This window comes from Cricetulus griseus, chromosome 4, assembly GCF_003668045.3.
Source record: "Cricetulus griseus strain 17A/GY chromosome 4, alternate assembly CriGri-PICRH-1.0, whole genome shotgun sequence".
NCBI classification, from domain to species: Eukaryota; Metazoa; Chordata; class Mammalia; order Rodentia; family Cricetidae; genus Cricetulus; species Cricetulus griseus.
The window spans coordinates 108,202,083-108,223,014 of NC_048597.1; the positions used below are offsets into that span (position 1 = coordinate 108,202,083).

General features: G+C 47.6%; 1 protein-coding gene across 3 annotated transcripts in view; it reads right to left on the bottom strand.

The window, feature by feature from the left end:
- Nucleotides 1-20,932, bottom strand: part of Rimbp2 (RIMS binding protein 2) — a 61,574-nt gene that overhangs the window by 26,075 nt on the left and 14,567 nt on the right. For all 3 annotated transcript variants that reach the window (XM_035444396.1, XM_035444395.1, XM_035444397.1), the window contains 8 exons: nucleotides 20,209-20,413; nucleotides 17,200-17,336; nucleotides 15,668-15,744; nucleotides 13,989-14,098; nucleotides 9,814-10,626; nucleotides 3,695-3,846; nucleotides 1,934-2,389; nucleotides 465-611 (listed from right to left, as the gene is read on the bottom strand). In XM_035444396.1, the coding sequence (XP_035300287.1) occupies nucleotides 465-611; nucleotides 1,934-2,389; nucleotides 3,695-3,846; nucleotides 9,814-10,626; nucleotides 13,989-14,098; nucleotides 15,668-15,744; nucleotides 17,200-17,336; nucleotides 20,209-20,413 (2,097 nt within the window). The remainder of the gene's footprint in view (nucleotides 1-464; nucleotides 612-1,933; nucleotides 2,390-3,694; nucleotides 3,847-9,813; nucleotides 10,627-13,988; nucleotides 14,099-15,667; nucleotides 15,745-17,199; nucleotides 17,337-20,208; nucleotides 20,414-20,932) is intronic.

Here is a 20,932-nt window from a genome sequence, read left to right on the forward strand (position 1 = left end):
ATGCACATATTTACCAAACAGACAAATAGAAATGCACATGCACACACATACACAAGCATACACAGACACACATAAAACACACACACATGTACACCCACGGAAACACACAGGGACACATTTTTACACATCCACACACAAACACACATACATGTACATATTCGTGTAAAAGGTACACACAGAGGCACACACACACACACACACACAGAAGCATACACAAACAGGAACATACACACACCATACACACTCACAACACAGGCACATACACTTGTATCCACACGCACATATCAAATAAGCACAAGTACATACACAAACGCACGTACATACATAAACACAAATGTGTTTATGGGCACATGGGCACACACATGCATAAGGCAGGTTAGGGCGCTGTCTTCACAACTCAACTCCTATGCCTCCAGCTAAAGCTGCCACCAGTCAAGGGCTGATGCAGGGGTACACACTCTCACCTGCTTGCCCAGCTCTGACCCTTTCAGGAAGTCATCCACAGATGTCCCTCTCCTCTTGACCTCAGGGGAGGCATAGCCATCCTCCTCGTCTGAGTTGGCATACTGCCCAGCACCACTTCGCTCTAGAAAGAGGCTCCTTTTCTCTAACTTGGAAAGAGAAAGGGACAAAGATGAGTGGCCTTGTGGGAAAGGGCTAGAGGGGACCCCAGGAACACACACTGTGTTATCCTCCCCCCAAGTGCTGAGAAGGGCAAGGAGATCCCCAGAGGTATCCTAGAGAGGCCCCTCCCACACTGAGCCCTGCAGAGCCTTCAGGGCAGATGCATGGAATATTCTGGGCTGTGACCCCTTAACATGCGCTCTAAGCTGCTGCTGGAGAGTGGGTCCCATGAGGTCCAGGCTCCCGGGGCCAGCTATTCCCTTCGCCTTTCCTCTCTGCGGGGGCCTGAATCACTCTGAGTGTCACTGGAGGGAACCTTAGACCTCAGTGGGAAACTTCTTCCTCTGTTGCTTGCTTCGCCAGGCTTTCATTTAAACAGTGACCATAGCATTGAAGCAGGAGCCCAGAAAGGGTCTCTGACCCAGCCTAGCAGCTGCTGGGTTCTCCTGGATCTGCTCTGAGGCTGCACTGGGCTCCTCCGCCCCTTGGCCATAAGCATCACCCAGTGACCCCAGTGCAGGCCTGGCTTCAGCTTCACTGAGCCCCGGAGCACCCTTTGAACAGAGGCCCCAAGTTCATGAGTAAGTATTGTAAGTATCAGTGGCCACTGTTGAGCAAACCAGATTTCACAAACAGTTTTCTAAAAGGTTCTAGGGCCCTGGAGTCAGGGTAGCTCTGTGCCCTCATGGGAATACATGGAGCTAAACATGTGTTAGAAACATCCTCTCAGGCACCTGCAACTCTGGTGCTGACCCTTGGTCATGTATACTCACTCTCCTGACCTAGACCCTGGGAGAAGGATGCCCTAGCCTTGGCAGACATTCCCAAGGGTCACCATCCTGGTGAGACCCATAAAACAACTGGACACTAAGAGGGTCCCTGCCAGTAGGTCCCACTGACACCTTGGTAGAGAAACTTGAGCTTGCCCCAAACATCTAGGCATCTGATAGGTGGATACCTGGGAGAGGTAGGAAGGTCCTGGGCCTGTTCATTCCTGGGTCCTATTCCCCCTGGTGGGGAGGTGCACCCTACAGGTGACTTATTAATGCACATTTTATTACTTACTTTGAGCACATGTCCTAACCTCACTCCATCTTCACAGTCACAATAGCCCCTCCCCCCAACATACAGAAATACTCCAGTAGGAATGTTCCAGTGAAAAAATGGGCCCTGCCCAGTTCAAGACAACAGTCCTAGGCTGAGGTCTAGATTCTCTGGTATATTGGCTTCTATCTGTTAGGCACACGGACAGGTCATACCCCACCCCAAGAGTATGGGGACAAAACCCCTCTAGGAAGACACAACTTACCCTGCTGCTTTCAGCAACCCTCTGTGCAGCCTCACGGGCCATGGCCTTGGCGACGGTGGTGGACACAGGGGCTCCTTGGGGCTGAGGGAGGATCCGGCTGGGTGAGGGTGACCTTCTGCCTGGGCCAGCACTATGCATGTCAGGTGGTTCTAGCATGTGGCCATGTGCAGGGCCTGGTGGCTGGCTCTGCTCCCAGGACTCGTCTATTTTGACATGGTGACCCAGGTGTTGGTCTTTGGTATCCAGGTCACTTGCTAATGGCTTTGGTGGGGGAGCAGTCCTTGGATGGGGGGCTGGAGGCACCAGGAGGTCAGGGGGGATGGCAGCGAGAGCAGAATCCATGGATTCTCCCTGTGCAGACAGGGTGCGCACACTCACGGCCTTGGCCTCCAGGCTTCGAAGCCGGACCAGCTCTACTGCGATGCTGTCTGCTGTGGGGGCGATGACCTCAGCCACCTGCACACAAAGAAAGCCATGTCACAAGCTGTCAGCACATGTTGACCCAGGAGTGGCCTCTCCCGAAGCCAGATGTCTGGCAGAAAAACCCAATATCTTGAGCCCAACATCTAGCTCAAGTCACTCTAAGAGTTAGCAAAACCAAAGGACCCAGGTAGCTATGAGATCAATGAAGCAGAGCCGTCTTCTTCCATCTCTAGACCAGATGCAGGGTTCCACAGGGATCTGAATGTGACCTTGTTTACTGCTACAGTTGTAGGGAGGGGAGGAGGGGGTAGAACAAGTGGGCTTCCTGTCTGCTCATGAAACCTGCCCTTAGAGTTCATGGAACTTCTACCAGGAGAACCTACAGCCTGCAAGAGGTGAATCATGGGAGAAATGGCTGGATGCCTAACACCCAAGTCCAGCAGCCCCATCTGTCACCAGAGAGGGAAATGGGGTGGCAACAGTAGTGGTGGCTGGAATAGGAATGGCCTCCATAGGCTTGTATATTTGAATGTTTAGTCACCAGAGAGTGGTACTATTAGGAGGTGTGGTCTTGTTGGAGGAAGCGTGTCATGAAGGGTGAGTTTGGGGGTTTCAGATGCTCAAGCCAGACCCAGTGGTATCCCTCTCTTCCTGTAGAACTCTCAGCTACTTCTCCAGTACCACATCTGCTGTGTGCCTCCAGATGGGATAATGTACTAAACATCTGAATGTAAGCCAGCCCCAATTAAATGCTTTCACTTACAAGAGTTTCAGTAGTCACGGTGTCTCTTCACAACAACAAAAACCCTAACTAAGACACCAGTGAACAGATAAAGAGAAGCTTTCTACAGACTTCCTTGGGGTAAAATTTCTGCTTCATGTGCCAGGATAGGGGTGACAGGCTAAGCAGGTAGGTTCTCCACTCAGCAACACCAAAAATACAACTATTTCTCAGAGTCCAGGTCTGGTCACATGCAAATGGAAGATTGCCTACATGTGTCTTAACTTGCTAACACAGAGTCTGTTAAAACTGGCAAGCCAGTTACCGCCTGGGATCCTGATGCTGGTGAAATCAGATGTATCAGTTTTGGGTGGAGCAGGGCAGTGGTGAGGGCAGAGAGGACACTGGACCCAGCTGGGAAGCAAAAGGGAACGGGACTTCCTCACTCTCAGACTTGTGGCAGGTAGATCCCAGAGTGAAGGCCCAACTTGGGTCTTATGAAGGCTGGTGGAGTCTTGGAGCTGGAAGATCCTCAAATTCTCCCCTGAGAATTTGTCCCCCTCCTCCCTCCCTAAGCCTGCCCCTGCAGGGTAGAGAGGCTCACAGCCCATGCTCACCCTTTGCCCTTTGGCATACACGCCGTATCCTGTGACATTTGCTCCATTGGACAACCCAGTGGGAGTCAGTGCAGGGGGCTTCCAGGAGACCTGAACAGTGGTGGCTGTAGCTCCAGCTTGGACAGTGACATCTTGCGGTGGGGCCGGGGGGCCTGAAAGGAGAGAAGGGACAGATGCTGTCAGAGCATGGTTCTTGGGCCCTTCTTCACTTGCTCTGTCACACCTGGAAATGGAGCTGTCCATATGGTTAACAAGGAAGAGAAGAGAGGAAAGTAGAGAGGAGAATGCTAAAAAGAGACTGTAGGTAGCAAAGACAAGCATTCAGCTGGATGCCCATGGAAGATGTGCTGCTTCCCAGACCTGGCATTTATTCACCTGCATCCAGGGAGGGACCCCACTTTGCCTCTGAGAAACCTGCTCTATGTGTCAATTGAATGGAGCTCCTTCTGCCAAGGGACTTGGAAGCCAAGCAGCCTTGGATGGTTCTGGAGGAAAGAGACCTCCGACACACCCCTCTTCCCACCTTTCTTACTTCTTCATCTGGATTTTGCCCAACCCCTCCATCTTCATGTTCATCACCAAACTCTGGAGACAGCAACCTTTGACCTCACACCACCCATCAGATCATTCTATGGAACTGGAAAAACTCATGTCAAGAGTCAAGCCTGACCCAGATATTGCAAGGGTCTAGACTGGTGGCTTCCAGTCTAGATGTGGTCTGACATCATGTGAACCAGGACATCATGTGAACCATGCTCACTGGGTCTTAGGGGGGAAAATGTGTTCAGAGCCACTTATTCAGGTAATAGGGAAATATTTCCCAGGTCTCCAAGCCATTCCAGTGGCTGTGAGATAGACTATATGCCTTCAAACTTGGGGTAGAATTTCCCACCTCTTCTTGACTGAGAGTCCAGATGGCTTCATTTTGGAAGGAGCGTACTCATGAGCTCAAGAGGAAAACCATACATGTCACAGACCTGACCAAGGCATTCCAGAAGAGGATACCACTCACTGGGGAATTCTTCATGCCAGCCATCCTATGCACTTTGCATGCTTTGTATTACTCAGAGTCTACTTTGTAGGACTCTGGCCATCACCAGAGTCCAAGGACTTCTCCACATCATTTCATAATGATATTATAAATGATGTCTCCAACATCATTTTGTAAATGAAGAAACCAAGGCTCAGAAAATCCACTCTGCTGCCCAGGGTTAGAAGCTAGATCCTTCACTCCAGCATGTACCTGTGGCATGATGGCACAGATCCACGTTACTCTACTGTGACAAAACTCAGCCTGGATCAGAGTCCTTTCCCTGGAGGCTCATATGTGACCTTTGTCTAAGAAAGGTGTGTTCAGAATGTGCTTCAAAAGCCAAAGCCCTTCTCTGAGAAGTACCCTGAAGGTAACAGTAGGGGTAACAGGTCAAACAAAGGTGGAATGGCACCCTCAGAGAAACAAAGCATCCAGAACTCAATTCCGTAAGAAGATATATTTGAACAATGAAGGTAAATAGTGGGTTATTTTAGATAAACAAAAACATAAGGAATTCTAAAGGAAACTCATCGGGGTTAAAAAGAGATGACAATAAGTGGGAACTTGGGCTGCAAATTGGAAGACCAAAGGGCAGTGTAAGTGGCAGTTGCATTAGAAAATGAGAAAGGGCATTTGCTAAAATTCTTCAAAGAAATCATTATTTGAATGAAGAGAAAAGCAATGTATTAGGGGGCTGTGAAGTGTCATGAGCTGTTTGAGCTAGGTTCTGGAGGTGGGGTTGCCCCTCACTATCTTAGATGTAAGCATGCTTGGTCAAGAGCTCCTTAAAACTCCCCCTATGGATCAGGCTGGCCAGGATCTATAACAAGGAGAAAAACTGCAAATAGCTAAGGGGTTAAAGGCACTGTGCCTTGTGAACAGGTAGAGGATAAATCATTTCAGCAATGTTTACTGCTTATCCTACAATAACGAAATGTCCAAGGGGCAGAGCTCAAACACAGAGAAAAAAACTTAGCCTGAAACTCCAGCCAGCTGCTTCAGTTTCCCCTGCTGATTTCTGCTGGATGCTTGCAAGCCCAAATTGGTTTGATGAACTTACTTTTGCTTGTTCTTCCCTCAGTCCGGCTACTCCAGTCACCTTGGCTGGATGTCCTAAATGTCCAGTTTGATGATGTATTCTACCTGTCTGTGCTTCTCTCTATCTGCTGGCTATATGCTTAACAAACTCATTCAAAACTGAACATGCAGCTATGGTAATTTTTCTACAGACTGTACAGAATAGGTATTCACAGCATTGTGAAAGTACAGCATATGAAAACAAAATTAAAAGAGGACAACAGGAATTACGTTGCAATTTAAGGCAGTTTATAGTATGCCATGTACACATGCATGAAATTAATCGCTAAAAGTAAGACCGTGCGTTATATCCCCCCCCCCAAAAAAAAGTCAATTGTAGAAAGAGAACAAAGTATAAAAATAGTCAACCTGTGTCTGGAAAGCACTGTGTTGTGTGTGGTGGGGGAGTGGCTGGGGTGAATTTGAACATATTGTACACATTGATGAAAGAATAAATACTAAATATGTTTTAAAAATGATGAACTCAAAAGAAAGCAAGAAGGGGTCATCAATGACATAAAGAGCAGACAGAACGGTTGCAGAAGAGCAGAAATGTAGACTTAAGTCTTATCTATGATGAAAAATTAAACAGACAGACATTCCAGTTAAGAAGCACAGATTATCAGGCTATGGCAATGCAAAGATCCTACCTCATGCTACTTATAAGAGGCAGGCTTAAAGTATAAGGACTCCAAGAAGTTGAAAGTAAATGCTGGGAAATAGAACGTGTAGATTCTAGCTCAAGAAAGCTAATAATCCCATGAACATCAGATGAAATAGACGTAAAGATCATCAGGGATAGAGAGGATTGTTGGTTGTGAGAAAATGTCATTGGAGAGAGGTCACACTTTCAAATACATATGGAACTAATACATAAACCCCAAGATACACAAAGCAAAAACCAAAGTTAAAAACAATTCTTATCTGTAACTGATAGGTCAAACAAATAAAACCCAGTGAGGACACGGAGTGCTGAAAAAGCTCTTCTAGGTAATTTCACTGTTACCAGTGTTCCCTGGGAGCATGGGGCACATATTGCTGTAAAATATACCAGGAATATTCACCAAGGTGGACAATATCCATACAACAGGTTTCAGTACCTCTGGACTCACAGAAGAAACTGTGCCCAACCCTGAAACAATGAAACTGGAAACCAATAACAGCAGCATGTTTTTTCTTTTAATCACCAAATATTTGGAAAACTAGCCAGTCTAGTCATAATGAGGGTTATGAATATTTTCCCTGGATAATCAGAATATATTTAACAATAACGAAAAAGAACATGTTGAGAGCTGTGGGTAAATAACAAAAAACTTTATGTGTCTAAATATTTATTTTAGAAAACAATAGTTTTCAATTAGTTATCTCAATCTTAGCTCAAAAACATGAATCAAAAACAGAAGATCAAGGTGAAACCCAAAGCCAACAGAAAAAGGAGGACAATGTTATATAAAACTATGAAAAACAGAACTGATCCAGGACAAAAGTTTCAGCTTTGAATCCACCAATGAAGTAACAAACATCACCGTTCCCATCACAACAGTGAGACAGCATAAATTTCCAACAGGAATTCAAGAGGAGACATGACTATGGATCTAAGGACAGTTAAAGGATAACATAGCTGAGCATGGTGGCACGCACCTTTAATCCCAACACTAGAGAAGCAGAGGCTGGAGGATCTCTGTGAGTTCCAGGCCAGCTATTTAGTGAGAACCTGTAGGGAAATTCCTTGAAATACCACACTCAGCCCATGAGGTCTCAAGTCTACACAAAGAACTACAGGTAACTAAGGGTTGCCAGGAGTGGGAGGAATAGTCTTCCCCAGAGAAGAGCACACCCAATACCAATAGTCAGCCCTGAAAACATACATACAAGTAACATTATATAGACCGAGCAGGTTGCATTTAGTGTGTGTGTTCGAGCACACTTGCACATATATATGTATATATGTGTCTCTGTGTGTGCATAATATGTAGCATGTAATAGCAATTAATGGTAAATAGAGGCCATAAATTTGAAAAAGAGCAGGGATGGGTGTATGAGGAAGGATAAGGAAGGGATGGGTGATGTAATTGTATTATAAACCTAAAGAAAAAGATGTACTTAACCCAAACTGACAACTGAGAAGATACAAGAGCTAAATAACCCTATGTCTTAAACCTGAAACTTTCAATATCTCTTCAAAGAAAACAACTGATCTGCATGGCTTCCATTATAAGAAAACTGTACATGAATATCCTTCATAAACATAGATGGAAAACTCCCCAGTGAGGTTGGAGAGATGGCTCAGGGTTAAGAGCAACCTAAATCCAGTTCCCATAACCACAGCAGGTGGCTCTCAAACACTTATAATACCAGCTTCTGGGCATCTGATGCCCTCTTCTAACTTCCTTCGGTAACTGCATGCACGGCTCACATACCTATACTAACACACAATATGTGCACATGCACACACACACGTGCACAAACACATGCATTCATAATTGAAAATAAAATAAATCATTTAAAAACAAGGATCATCCACCCATAAACACCAAGTTGAACCCTAGAAGTATGACGTTGCTGAATATTCAAAAGTAGCATAATTACCACATTAAAGTATAATCATGACTTGACAGAAGGAGAGATTATCAAGATTGAAAAATAACTCAATCTTGATAAAAGTCTGGCACACTGGGGATAGAAAGGAAGCATCAAACCCTGATGAAGAACAGTGTTCTAGTTTCATTTCTATGGTTGTAATAAAACACTGACAAAAAAAAATACCCAGCTTGGGGTCAGGAAAGGGTTTATTTGACTTATACTTCTGGGTCACATTCCATCTCTGAGGGAAGTCATGCAGGAACTCAAGCAGGAACTTGCTGTAAAAGTCATGAAGGAACACTGATTACTGGCTGGCTCTTTGGCTCATATTCAGCTAGCTTTCTTACATAGCCTATGGCTACCTGCCTAGGGAATGGTGCCTCCTACAGTGGGCTGGGCCCTCTTATATCAATTAACAACCAAGATAATCTCCCACTGACATGCCCATAGGCCAATGTGATCTAAACAACTCCTCAAGGCTCTTCTCCTGCATGACTTCTGGGCTGTGTCACATTGACAGTTAAAGTTAACTGGACCACATTGTTACAGAGTTCCTGTGACCAATGGCCAACAATAAACAATTCCACAGTTTTCATGACATATTTTAGTTTTGCTCTCATCTTCTTCCTGAGGATAGTCAGGAGGCAGGGCACCATCTAATCTTTTATCCTTCTCTTGCACATAAAATCACCATTGAGTGTATATATACATGTGTGTGCCCTGCACTTGTGTGGGCTGCCTCTGCCTCACAAACCTACTAGGATGCACACAGCAGCCACCAATATCACAAACACTCAGGGACACTGAAGAGGCAACTCACTGACATAGGAGCACAGGATCCTATCTATACCAGGAGACCTCCAGAAGCCTGACATGCCCTGTCCCCAAGAGTATTGGAGAGGGTGAAAGAGGGCACACTCTCTCCCAGTTACAGTCAAGAAAGCAGAGGAGAGACAGGTTTGCCCTGTGGCAGCTTTGGTGGACTACTTCATCTTTTGCATGGTCCATCGGTAAATGTTTATATCCAAAACCAAGACAGAAGGGACAGCATTATAAAGAAGAGTGGGCTCTTCAACTCATGATTCCCCTTGTGTTGTTTGAGGAGGTATGAGGTGTAGAGTGTGGCTTTCCAGTCCCAATGGTGACCTCATTCCCCTCCTGTCTATTATAGGACAGCCTCTGACAGATCAAGTGCTAAGGGTACATCCCCAAATATTATCCAAGAGCCAACTCTAAACCCATGAAGAGACACCCATGCTCTGAACTTCCCAGAGGATCTGAGGGATTTCAAGAATAGCACAGACTTCCTATGATCACTTCCTCTTGCCTTTTCCTACCAATACAGGGTGAGCTCTAGCATCCTTTCCTCATAGACACTCCCCCTCACCCCATCCCCACCCCCCACCCCGCCGAGGATATGGCTCACCTGCAGGCAGTGTGGAGAACTCCACACAGGCCTCCTTCTTCTCCCTCTGCTCCAGCGGCAGCTGCCAGGGCATCTGGTGGGGCTGGGCCAAGACCTTCACCTTGTAAGCCATGTTAGGTCTGAGGTTGAAGAATTGATACTTGTACCTGGCTGCCTTCACGATGTCCAGTTCCTCCTCATTGAGGAAGATGACATGGCTGTAGTTACTGTTGGTAGGCAGCCATGAGAGCTGGGCAGAGATCTGTGTGATGTTGTCCACACGCAGCTGGGACGGTGCCACTACTACGTCCTTGCCCACCAGCAGTGTGCACTGCAGCTCATCCGAGTTACCCCGGCTTGTGACGCACTGCACGGAGATGCGGTAGGTGCAGGCAGCTGTGTTAAGTTTCTCGATTAATGCCTTGGTTCTCCTACCCAGGGCAAGGCTCATGCGTGTCTCCTTGTCTACCAGCACATTATAACTGCTCACCGTGCCCCAGCCAGGTGGAACAGCAGGAGGCTCCCAGCCCACAATGACACTTTTGGCAAGCTGTTTGATAAGGGTGATTTTCCTAGGGTAAGGCACAATGTCTTCTCCGATGTCATCAATGCTCATGTCCAGAGTCCCCCCACCATTGTTGGTGATGCCCGAGTCCACTTGAGTTGGGGAGTGAAGATGAAGGATACTGTCATGCTCCAGGCTGATGCCAGAGTGGTTGAAAAAGTTCTGGTCCTGCTCACTCCCCAGAGTACCAGCCAACCGTGACTCATTGTCCTGGATGAAATCCACAAAATTGGAGGGCACCAAGCCCCTCTGCCCATCCAGCAGCTCCCCTGTTGGATACAAGAACAGATGTTACTCACCATCCCTCAGGACCCTGGGCCCCACAGCACTGCACAAAGCAAAGCATCGTAGAAATTCACATACCTGTCCCCTCCATACCCTCTGACTGCAATAGCCCCATCCACCACCAAGTCTGATTTCCTCAGTCAGTCCTATGAGAATCTGGCTGTGCACAACAAGCACATGCTGGTAACATGGAAGCTGTTCAATAGGGATTTAAAGCTCATATTGACTGCGTGCCCAGCACTGGAAAACTCCAGCACACAGTTGGTGCTCAATAAATGTCAAGATGAACAAACACATCAAAGCCATAGGTTTTGGAGATTAGCAAATGACTATCATTTTTTGACCATAGGATCATGTTAATAGGGATTTAAAGGTGGCTCCCTACTGGGTAAATCACCAGAGCACCTATGTCCCTAGTATCCACCTGATGTGAAATAAAAACACTGGATTGGTTGCCAAAGTGTCAGAGACAATTAGAGTTGCCATTAAGTTGTGTGACATAAGCAAATGCTATATGTTCCAAGCACTTCCTAGCTTTTGTTGAGGTGGGTGGCCTTTTTTATTCTAGAGAGAAGCTGAATTCTGTGTGTGTGTGTGTGTGTGTGTGTGTGTGTGTGTGTGTGTGTGTGTGTGTGCTCTCTTGGATTAATGGGACTCAAATGGATGCTAGCATTGCCAAAAGAGACTATGTACAGAAGCTAGGAACTCCAACACACACACACACACACACACACACACACACACACACACACACACACGACCATTTATCATAGCATACCTTCCAAGAGAGGCCAGGTGACCCCAGGAGGCTGTGGTACCATGACCATTGGATTTTTTTCCCTACCCAGATCCCCCTGCCTTGGGGATCTGTGACATGGCATGCAGAGAGCAAATTAGGATTTGTATTCTATTCCTAACCTCTACTTAGGGTATGGGTCTTAAGGCAGTCAATCCTTTGCACCAAAGACAGTCTGGCACATGGAAGTGATGATGGTAGTGAAGTTGGTAATAATAATGATGGAGGTAATAGTATCAGTGGTGATGATGACGGTGGTGGTGGTAATATTGATAGTATGGTAGTGATGGTGATATGGTAACATTGGTGATGATAATGGTGGTGCTGGTGATGATGGTAATAATGATAGCGGTGGTAATGATGATTTAATAATGATAATGATGGTGCTGGTGATGATAATGGTGATTGATAACAGTGATGGTGATTATGATAGTGGTGATGGTGATGGTGATGGGAACTATGATGGTGAAGGTATTGGAGACAGAGGTGATGATGGGGATAGTGATGACAGTATCTAATATTTACTGAGGAATGACCATGTACAAGGCTATGTTCCAAGCACTTCCTAGCATCCAACCCATTTTGCAGACATTGAGAACAGTGAGTGCTATTGTTATTGCCATCCTGCAATGGGAAAGATGGAGGCACAGAGAACAGAAACAAGTCCCACTGTCACACACACCATCAAAGCCTGAGTTTGGAACCCCTTTGAGTGAGGCCCTTGGAGCCTTTAGGTGGGCACAATGCATGATGGGAAAGTTTCAGGGACTTCAACGAAGTCATCTGGCGGTGGAGCTAGGCATTCTGTTGACCCTAAGGTGAGATCTCCTGGGGCTGCACATCCAGGGAGAGGGCTGCCCACTCACTTGGCCTCAGCTTATAGATGTCACAGGAGCAATGCAACTCTTATAAGTGGGCATCCAGGAAATGAATCCCAACGCTCCCATGTACTCTGAGAAGCAATCCAAGCTCATTCAAGAGAAAACTAATTCAACAAACATCCCTCCTGCTCAGGAGACTAGGACAAGACCAGGCTTTCCCATAGAGCAGAAGGGCCATGAGATGGACAACTCCATCTAGAATCAGGAAGCAGTGTCTGGAGAGATGGCTCAGTGCTTAAGAGCATCCAGGGGACCTGGGTTCAATTCTTAGCACCCACACCATGACTCACAACTACCAGCAACTCCAGTTTCAGGGGATCTGATGCCCTCTTCAGGCCTCCCGAGGCACTGCACACATGTGAGGCACAGACATACATGCAGGTAAAACACCCATACATATAAAATACAAATGAAATAAAACCAGAAAGCTGATTGTGGGCAGTAGCATTGTTGTTAGGCTAAAAAGCAATAAAGCTGAGGCCTTCTGGGTAGATGGAGCCCAGTTCCTTTCTGTAAACTCTAAGGGCGAGTAGAATGGGAAGGGGATGTCAGGGAATGAGGCTGAACTTCTGAGCTAACAAGAGTCTCAAGGCCCCCAAGAACAGGAAAGTCACACCCAGTCAGGTCATGTGATGGGTCCACAGATGGGCACTTTGGGGAACACAGTGGTCCTTATTATCCACCAGTCCCCAGGCCTCAAAATATGGAAAAGATTTAAAAAAATAAGTTTGGGATCCAGATCATGACATGGAAACCCACAGAGACACCTGACACAAGCTCAGGGGAGCTCATGGACTCCAGATCAACACCTAGGGAATCTGCATGGGACCGACCCAGATCCTCTGTGTGTGGGTGACAGTTACATAGCTTGGTCTGTTTGTGGGGCCCCTAACAGTGGGACCATGATCTGTCCTTGGCACATGAGCTGGCTCTTTGGAACTTATTCCCTATGGTGGGATGCCTTGCTTAGCCTTGATACAGCAGGGAGGAGCTTGGTCCTGCCTTAACTTGGTATGCCAGGTGTTATTGACTAACCATGGGAGGACTTACTCTTTCTGGGGAGTGGATAGAGGTAGAAAGGAGGTTGGGGGAGGGATTGGGAGGTGAGGAGGGAGGGGAAACTGTGACTGGTATATAAAATTAATAAAAAATTAATGAAAAATAACTTTATCTGTATAGAACATGTACAGAGTCTGTCTACAGTCTAATTGTCATTGGGAAGTACTTTCATTGTGTGTTAGAAGCCATCTAGGAAGGAGTTCCAGTGCACAGGAGGAGGCACCCAGGCTATGTGCAAACACCTCATGATTTTAAAAGGGACTCAAGCATCCTTAAGGTTGAGTGTTGACCTGTTCCCCATGGATAACGAGAGGTGACTGTAGAGCATCCATCAGCATCAATGTCAGCACACAGCTGCCCAGGAGCTCTGCCAAGATGAACACTCGAGGCTCCCAAGTGCCAGCCATCTATTGCCATTAACACTCGGGAAGCCAGCTCCACTGTCCTGGCAATCATCACAGAGGGAGACTGGGACCTTTAGGGATAGGGAGGGACAGAACAGAGGGCTAGCAGCCAGGAACATGTGGGAACCTGGTGCATCTCCCAGGGCCCGGGCAGGCTGGTCTTCTGCCTGGAACAAGTGCCCATCAACCGCAGCACATCCACAGACCTTCATAGAACCCATCCTCATCCATGTCCCCATAGACGTAGAGGTACTTTCCCGCCGTGAGAGGCAGCTCGGCTTCCGGGTTCTCATTGGGCCCATCAAAAGGGTTGTAACTGTGGGAAGAAGCAGTTTGCATGTTAGTGGCCCTGGCCATGGTCTGCCAGCATGTGGCCCTCACAGCTATTACATCTCAAATGGTGCCATAGCACATGTTAGTGAGATCCTATGTCTCCTCTCAAGCCTCCTCTGGCTAGCTCACACCAATGGTTAAAGGTAATATTTTGTTTATGGTCTAACTAATAAAGCTTACCTGAAGTTCAGAGTGCAAAGCTAGCCACACTAGTCAGTCATATAGGCCAGGCAGTGGTGGCACACACCTTTAATCCCGACATTAGAGAGGAATATAAGGTGGGCTGAGACAGGAACTCTCTCTTTTCAGTCTGAAGATTTTGTAGATGAAAGAGCTCTAGTAGCTGGCTGCTTTGCTTTTCTGATCTTCAGCTTGAACTCCAATATCTACTACGAACAAAGTGAACACTGTTGCTTTTATTTGTTACGATTTATTTCTTTATGTGTCTGGGTGCATATATGTGCACATGTGTGCGCAGTGTCTGTAGAAGCCAGAAGAGGGCACTGAGTCCCTTTGAGCTGGAGTTGCAGGCAATTGTGAGCTGTGGGTGCTTGGAATTGAACCTACATCCTCTGGAAGGACATTGAGGACTTTTGACAACTAAGTCATCTCTCCAGCCCAATTATATTGCCTCTGAGTATGTATTAACTAACTGAGGTAGAACAGCATTATACATGTTACTTACCTTTTTTTTTCTTTTAACCTTGCAATGTAGGATACTGTATTTCTACCTCATGAAGTCTGCCATTGCTTTTTTAGTTTTAGTATAATATTCCACTGTCTAGGTCACCAAACTATATGGAATTGTTTTTCTAATATCAGATTAGACACCACTTCTAACTCCTGGCTTATGTATTCAGTGTCCTATTAAATGTCCTTATGATATATCTTTGCACACTTTCACAAAGAAAAAAATCCAGAAACTGTGTTTGATCAACTGTATGCCCTACTGAGTACTTCCAAGACACAATGCCTGAGATTTCAGCAAAATAATAGAGGGTGGGGAATGGGAGGTGTCGATGGAGGCTCTGGGCACAGTCTCCCCTGTGACATTCTGTTTGCCACCTGTTGTGGATTAAATGATGTCCCCCCAAAAGATCTGTCACAAATCTCAGCTCCTGATCTCTCTGAATGTGTCCTCATTTGCCAAGAAGTCTGTCCCTGCACATGTCACCCAGGTGAGAAAATATCACACTGGCCAAGGTGAACATTAATGCATGAGACACAGGAACACACACAGAAGAGGAGACCATGAGAAGGTGGAGACATAAACTAGAGAGATGCAGCTGTAAACCAACGCCACTGGGGCCGCCAGAACCTGAGGAAGACCTGAGACTCTCCCCCAGAGTCTTCCTAGGGCCATGACCATGGGGCACCTTAATTTGGCTGCTGACCTCCAGAGTGTGAGGGAGCAAGCCCTTGGGTGCTCAGCTTGAGACACTGGGTCACAGAGGCTCACACAAAGTGTGATCTCATCCTGTGCACCCCCTGCCTCTCACCTGCTTCTTCTGCCCCAGCGCTCAGGGTGGGGAATGTGGTGTGGTAACCCTACCTGTAGCGGGCAACACACAGGTGCACCTTCCCAGAACTGCTTTGCTTGGAGTTGTTAGAATTCCGGTCATTGTCCATCTGTGAAGACAGTGATGGTGGTTTTCAGTTAGTGATACTAAAGGTTTCATGTCCCCACACCCCCGTATGTGCACCCCCCCACATACAGTGACATAACACCATCCATGGTGACATTCAGGAAATCTGCCCACAGCTTCACTGGGCTTCATTGGGAAAGAAGCCCAGTCTTTGAAACTCTCATAAAATGGGAACCACCTCCACAGACCTTTTCTGGAACCCTAGCCTGAACATCAACAGAGACTTGGGTGCCCTCCCCAAGTACTATAGCCTGAGACACCTGAATGCCATGCCAAGTAGCTTGTGGAAGACAGAGGTGACCACACCCTTTGCTTCCAGAGGGCTCTTGCTAGGGAGGACCCCATTTGCCATCTCCAGTGGCATTCAGTAAGCCCAGAGACCCCTGGGAAAAGAAAAAGTAGGAACCCTCTTGATAAGTATTTTGAAAAATCCCCAGTTGTAGGTTTCTCTGCTAGTGCAGTGAGCCAAATCCAGCCGAATTAATAAAACCAGGTTTAATCTGTGCAAAGCAACTCCTGGGTGATTCTCAGGGGAAGAAGGCAGGAGAGAAATCACGTGGCAGGACTATGGGCCTGGTCTTAAATACACTGTAGGCGTGGTCTTGAGCATCTGGGGGGTAATGGCCACTGCTTGGCAGGCTTTCTCAGGGGGTAGGCCTGGAGAGAGAGAGAGGTGGGGCCAAAGCAGAGCTCCCACCTAAACACCTCATTTCCCCTCTTTCACCCTGGGGTCTCGGCATCCACAGAATTTAAGGACACTGCCACCAGAGTCCCTGTTGCAACAATCCCGGGGCATGTGGCGATATGCCTCTGAGATAAGGACCTACTATCACTCATCTCAGATAAAAGGGAGACTGAGTAATAGTGCCCTAGAGAAGGCAAGTTCCCCTCCCATCCTGTGTGTGTGGAAGGCAGAGTGTTCCTTCATGCCACTCCTTCCTGGGAGTCCTCCAGCACCACCCTGTGTGACTTACACAGAGACTAGTGCTGTTCAAGGGATCAAAGCCACACCTATCCCCACCCCACCACCTCCCAGCTGTACTCAGTCAACCAAATGCCTGGCTTCTCAGGTATACAGTAACACCAATTGAGGAACCTCCTGGTTTCACAGCCCCTTCCTGTCTGATCAGAAGTCCATGTAGCCAGTTCTGCTGTCTGTAGAACCCTCACAGCACTTGGCTGTCCAGATACTGATGGGCTGCTGAGTCCTCCCACTGCCTGTATCCCCTGCCTCCTCATAATATCCAGGGTCTCCTCTGCCTGTAAACAGTAGGTCCCTAATTCCTGACCCATGGTGATGGATGTAGAAAATTAATGGAATGAAACAGGACCTGGGTGGGTGGGAGAAAGGAGGGGGGCATGGAAAGAAGGATGAAGGGGTGGGGTGTAGACATCCATCCCACCAGATTCAATCTGGAGCTGGCTAAGTGGCACTCACCTCGGACTCAAATCTGCATCTTGGGCTGCTGGATCGTAACAGGAAGGAGGGTGTCACACACGGAGACTCCAGCTTGTCCCCAGACAATGGGATATAGTCACCAATCACAGAGTAGTGTCCAGCGGGGCCCTCGTGACCTGGCCAGGACACAGGAGCAGATGAGGGAAGGAGACAGGTCCTTGGATCAGCATGCTAGCTTTTTTCCTTCCCTGTACTCTGCTCTCTCCGTTGTCCACGTGAGGTTCACCCATGTCCTCCTCCCTCATGGCTCACTGTAGCCCTGGACTAGATCATCATGGGTAGCATACAGGCTAGTTGTACTGAAGGTTTGGTGGTGACATGTGATATGAGGCACAAGAAGGTCCAATCAGGGAGGGTTGGCGCATCCAGAGCATGGGGTCTTTTCCTTCTGTTGGCTTGAAATCAGGAGGCTGTTAGGCCCAGTGACCCTACAGCCTTTCTGATGGGGATAGAAAGTACCCAGTGGGCCCACAGAGCTGGGCACTATAATATGGAGAGGCAGAGCCTGGATCTTCTATGACATCATCAAAGGTCCCTGAGTGGAGCTGTACCTGAAGCTACGCTCCAGCTCTTCCCCTCTTGGATGACAATGACCTTACTACTCGTACTGGTTTACATTGAAATCTGTTGTCAATCTGACCAAAAAAAAAGTCCCAATTGTCCAGTTACCAAGTTTCTGGCTAGAAATGATTTCATAGGTTTCTCAATACCAAGGCAGGTCCCTGCACCCTATCCTCACAGGATGTTACTGAGGCCAGGCCTGGAGCACACTGACCCAGGATGGCCTGATCTGAACTCTGAAACCACACTCTTTCAAATCTGATTCTAAACGTAAAGTATGGCCTGGCCTTCCCTGGCACCCTCTGCTGCTTTCAGGTCAGCATACCTCTTGTCTGGGGCATCCAGCCTCTTCCTGAACTTCCCCAACTTCCAGTTGCCTTACTGGGGGACAGGAGACCCCCAAGACCAAGTCAGGAAATAAAAAGGGACTAAAGCCAATGCAATTAGCGACCCAGAAAATGCCTTAAATAAAGAGGAAAATCCTGCTGCTCCCACCAGCATGGAAGTACTTGGAGTGCCTTATTCAAAATAAAATAATCTGGGCACCAGAAGATGCAGACCACAATGGTCAGTCACATGTGGACTCTGATGATGCCAGAGTTCTAGAAGCAGAGAGGGAAAGTGGTGGCCAGCTGGCCAAGGAAGCAGGATGGTACAGAAACATTAGTGGCGAAGTCCTGGGCTTCAAGGTGAATAGGTTTAGGTCTTGGTATTTAATACTTCATCTACAGTGTGTCATACTATATTGTTCCCAAACACAGTCAGGAAGCATATGCTCTGGGTCCCATGGCACACGAGCACATCTCTAAGGGACTATCTAGATTGGTTTAAATAGAGCTAACTAGAAGAGCCGGGGGTGCTCACAAGCAGCTACACCAGAAAAGAAAGTGTCTCCCAAATGAGATGGGGCCTCATAAGCCCCTTCCACAGCAGCCATGAACTGTCTATAAAGCCTCAGAGAGAGGCAGGGCCTCATGAGCCCATTCATGGCAAGAAATTAATGGCCCCAATCTTGTGCAGCTCTCTCCTATAGATGATCATAGCTGCTGAAAGTTCAAGAGAGCACCAGCCACTTCATGCCTGAGAAGAGCGGTGCACACCTGTGGCTGGTGCCAAACACTTGCATTCCTTTGGAGTCAGAACTAGACACATGCCAGGCAGAGGTAGCTGTGTAACCACCCCTCCCCCAAAGAAACTTTCAGCTCTGCCTTAGGTGGCGTCCTAGGATTTTGCCATGCTGAGGGGGTGATCTATGTGATTCCCTTGCAGCTAGGATGCAAAGCAGGAAGCTGCAAGTTCTCTGGAGAGAACAGAAGCTGTCTTGTGCCTTTCACGGCTTGAATATTGAGCCCAACCACCCCTTCTAGAACAGCCCCAGCCTCTTTCTACCTCACCATCTATCTGCAAGCATCGATCTGGGCCAGAGGTTACCTTGAAGCCTATCTGATCTCTTGCATCTGAGAAGGACTTACTACATGACCCTGACATCTAACAGACATCACAACCTTGGCACCCAGACACCTCCTGTAACAGCCAGTAAACAGTAAACAGTCAGAAGGCCTTGGGCAGCCCCATCCCTTCCATCTTGTTTCTCATAGCAACAGTCACTGGTGCTGTCTGTCAGTTCCTGCAATTTGAGAGCTAGAAGGAAAGAAATAATAGCTGAGGAGCTGGGGGAGAGAACTCCATTGACACAGAGGGATGAGCACTGCCTTGTTTTTATAATTTAAAAAAAAATTACCAGGGATACCACTCCATTTTGATAAGAACCAGGAGAGTTTGGAAATTGTCTTAACATTGTTACAAAAGGAAATCTAGCATTCAGCTCCCTAATTGCTCCCCTAATTGAAATATATCAACAAGTTGGGGATTTGTTTTGTTTTGCACTATGGCCAAGGCTGTTTAAGAAGTAGTTGCAATTCTCTGGCATTGGCTTATCAAGGTATGAAGCCTGTAATCTGGAGGGAAGGGCTGGGGGATAATTTAGTTGGTAGTGTCTGCCACACCAGCATGAGGAACTGAGTTCCATCCCTAGCATCTATGCAAAAAGCTAGACATGGCAGCACTTCTCAGAATGCCAGTGTTAGAGCCATGGAGACAAGCAGATCCCTGGAGCTCACTTGCCAGCCATCCTAGGCTAATCCACAAACCCTGGGCCAAAGCAAGACCCTGTCTCAAAAGCAGGGTGGACAGTTCCTGAGGAACACCATCAAAGATTGACCTCTGTCCTCTACACACATGCACCCACACATTCATGTGCACCTGTACCCACACAAACCAGTTCACCCGAATACTAGAGTATTCAAGCCACTCTATGAATGGATAAGGACATAGCAGCCTGGGCTGTCCTTAGTCCTGCTGTAGTAGGTCTTCATACTCTCCACCACAGGCCCCCTTCCCCAGCTGTTGCAAACATCTGCCACTTACCTTTGTGTATGGAGGTGGCTAGTCCATTCATGTACTGTGGGAAAGGCTTGCCAGGGGCCAACGGGACATCCAGCAAGGCCACTGGGCTGCTGCCCAGCAAGTCAATACTCCCAGTGTGTTGCCGGAACTTCTCCAGGTCCCGGGACAAAAGGTTAAACTGCTCACTCTGCACGCGACATTTCTCTTCCAGCTCTCGGACCTTGGACTGCACAGCAGAGGCAGGACAAGTGGTCAAAGAGGAGTATTCAGTGGTGCAGATGTGCAGGGGGGCACATGCGTCTTTTAAGAGTGTGTATGTGTGTGTGTGTGTGTGTGTGTGTGTGTGTGTGTGTGTGTGTGTGTGTGTGCATGCGCACGCGTGCGCGCGCACACACACACACACACACACACAAGCTGTGTGCCTGTGTATGGCAGGGGCTGCTTCCACCTCCACAGAACAGCAGTGTCTGGTAGCCCAGCCTCACAGGCAGCCTGGCTGCTGGCCACCATGGGGAACAACAGGTGCCAAGAAATCTTGCCATCGCTCAGCTCCCAGCCAAGCGTGGATTGTTCCAGGCTCTGCGTGCAGCCTGGGCACTTTGTGGTTGGCACACTTGTTTGATATTTGGAGGATGAGGCTGAAACAGCACTGACTAGGGAACAGCCCAGCTGCCAACCCATCATGCAATACCATCTCAATGGGTGCCTATCCCATGGGCCTGCAGACCCCCAAAGAACATGGCTT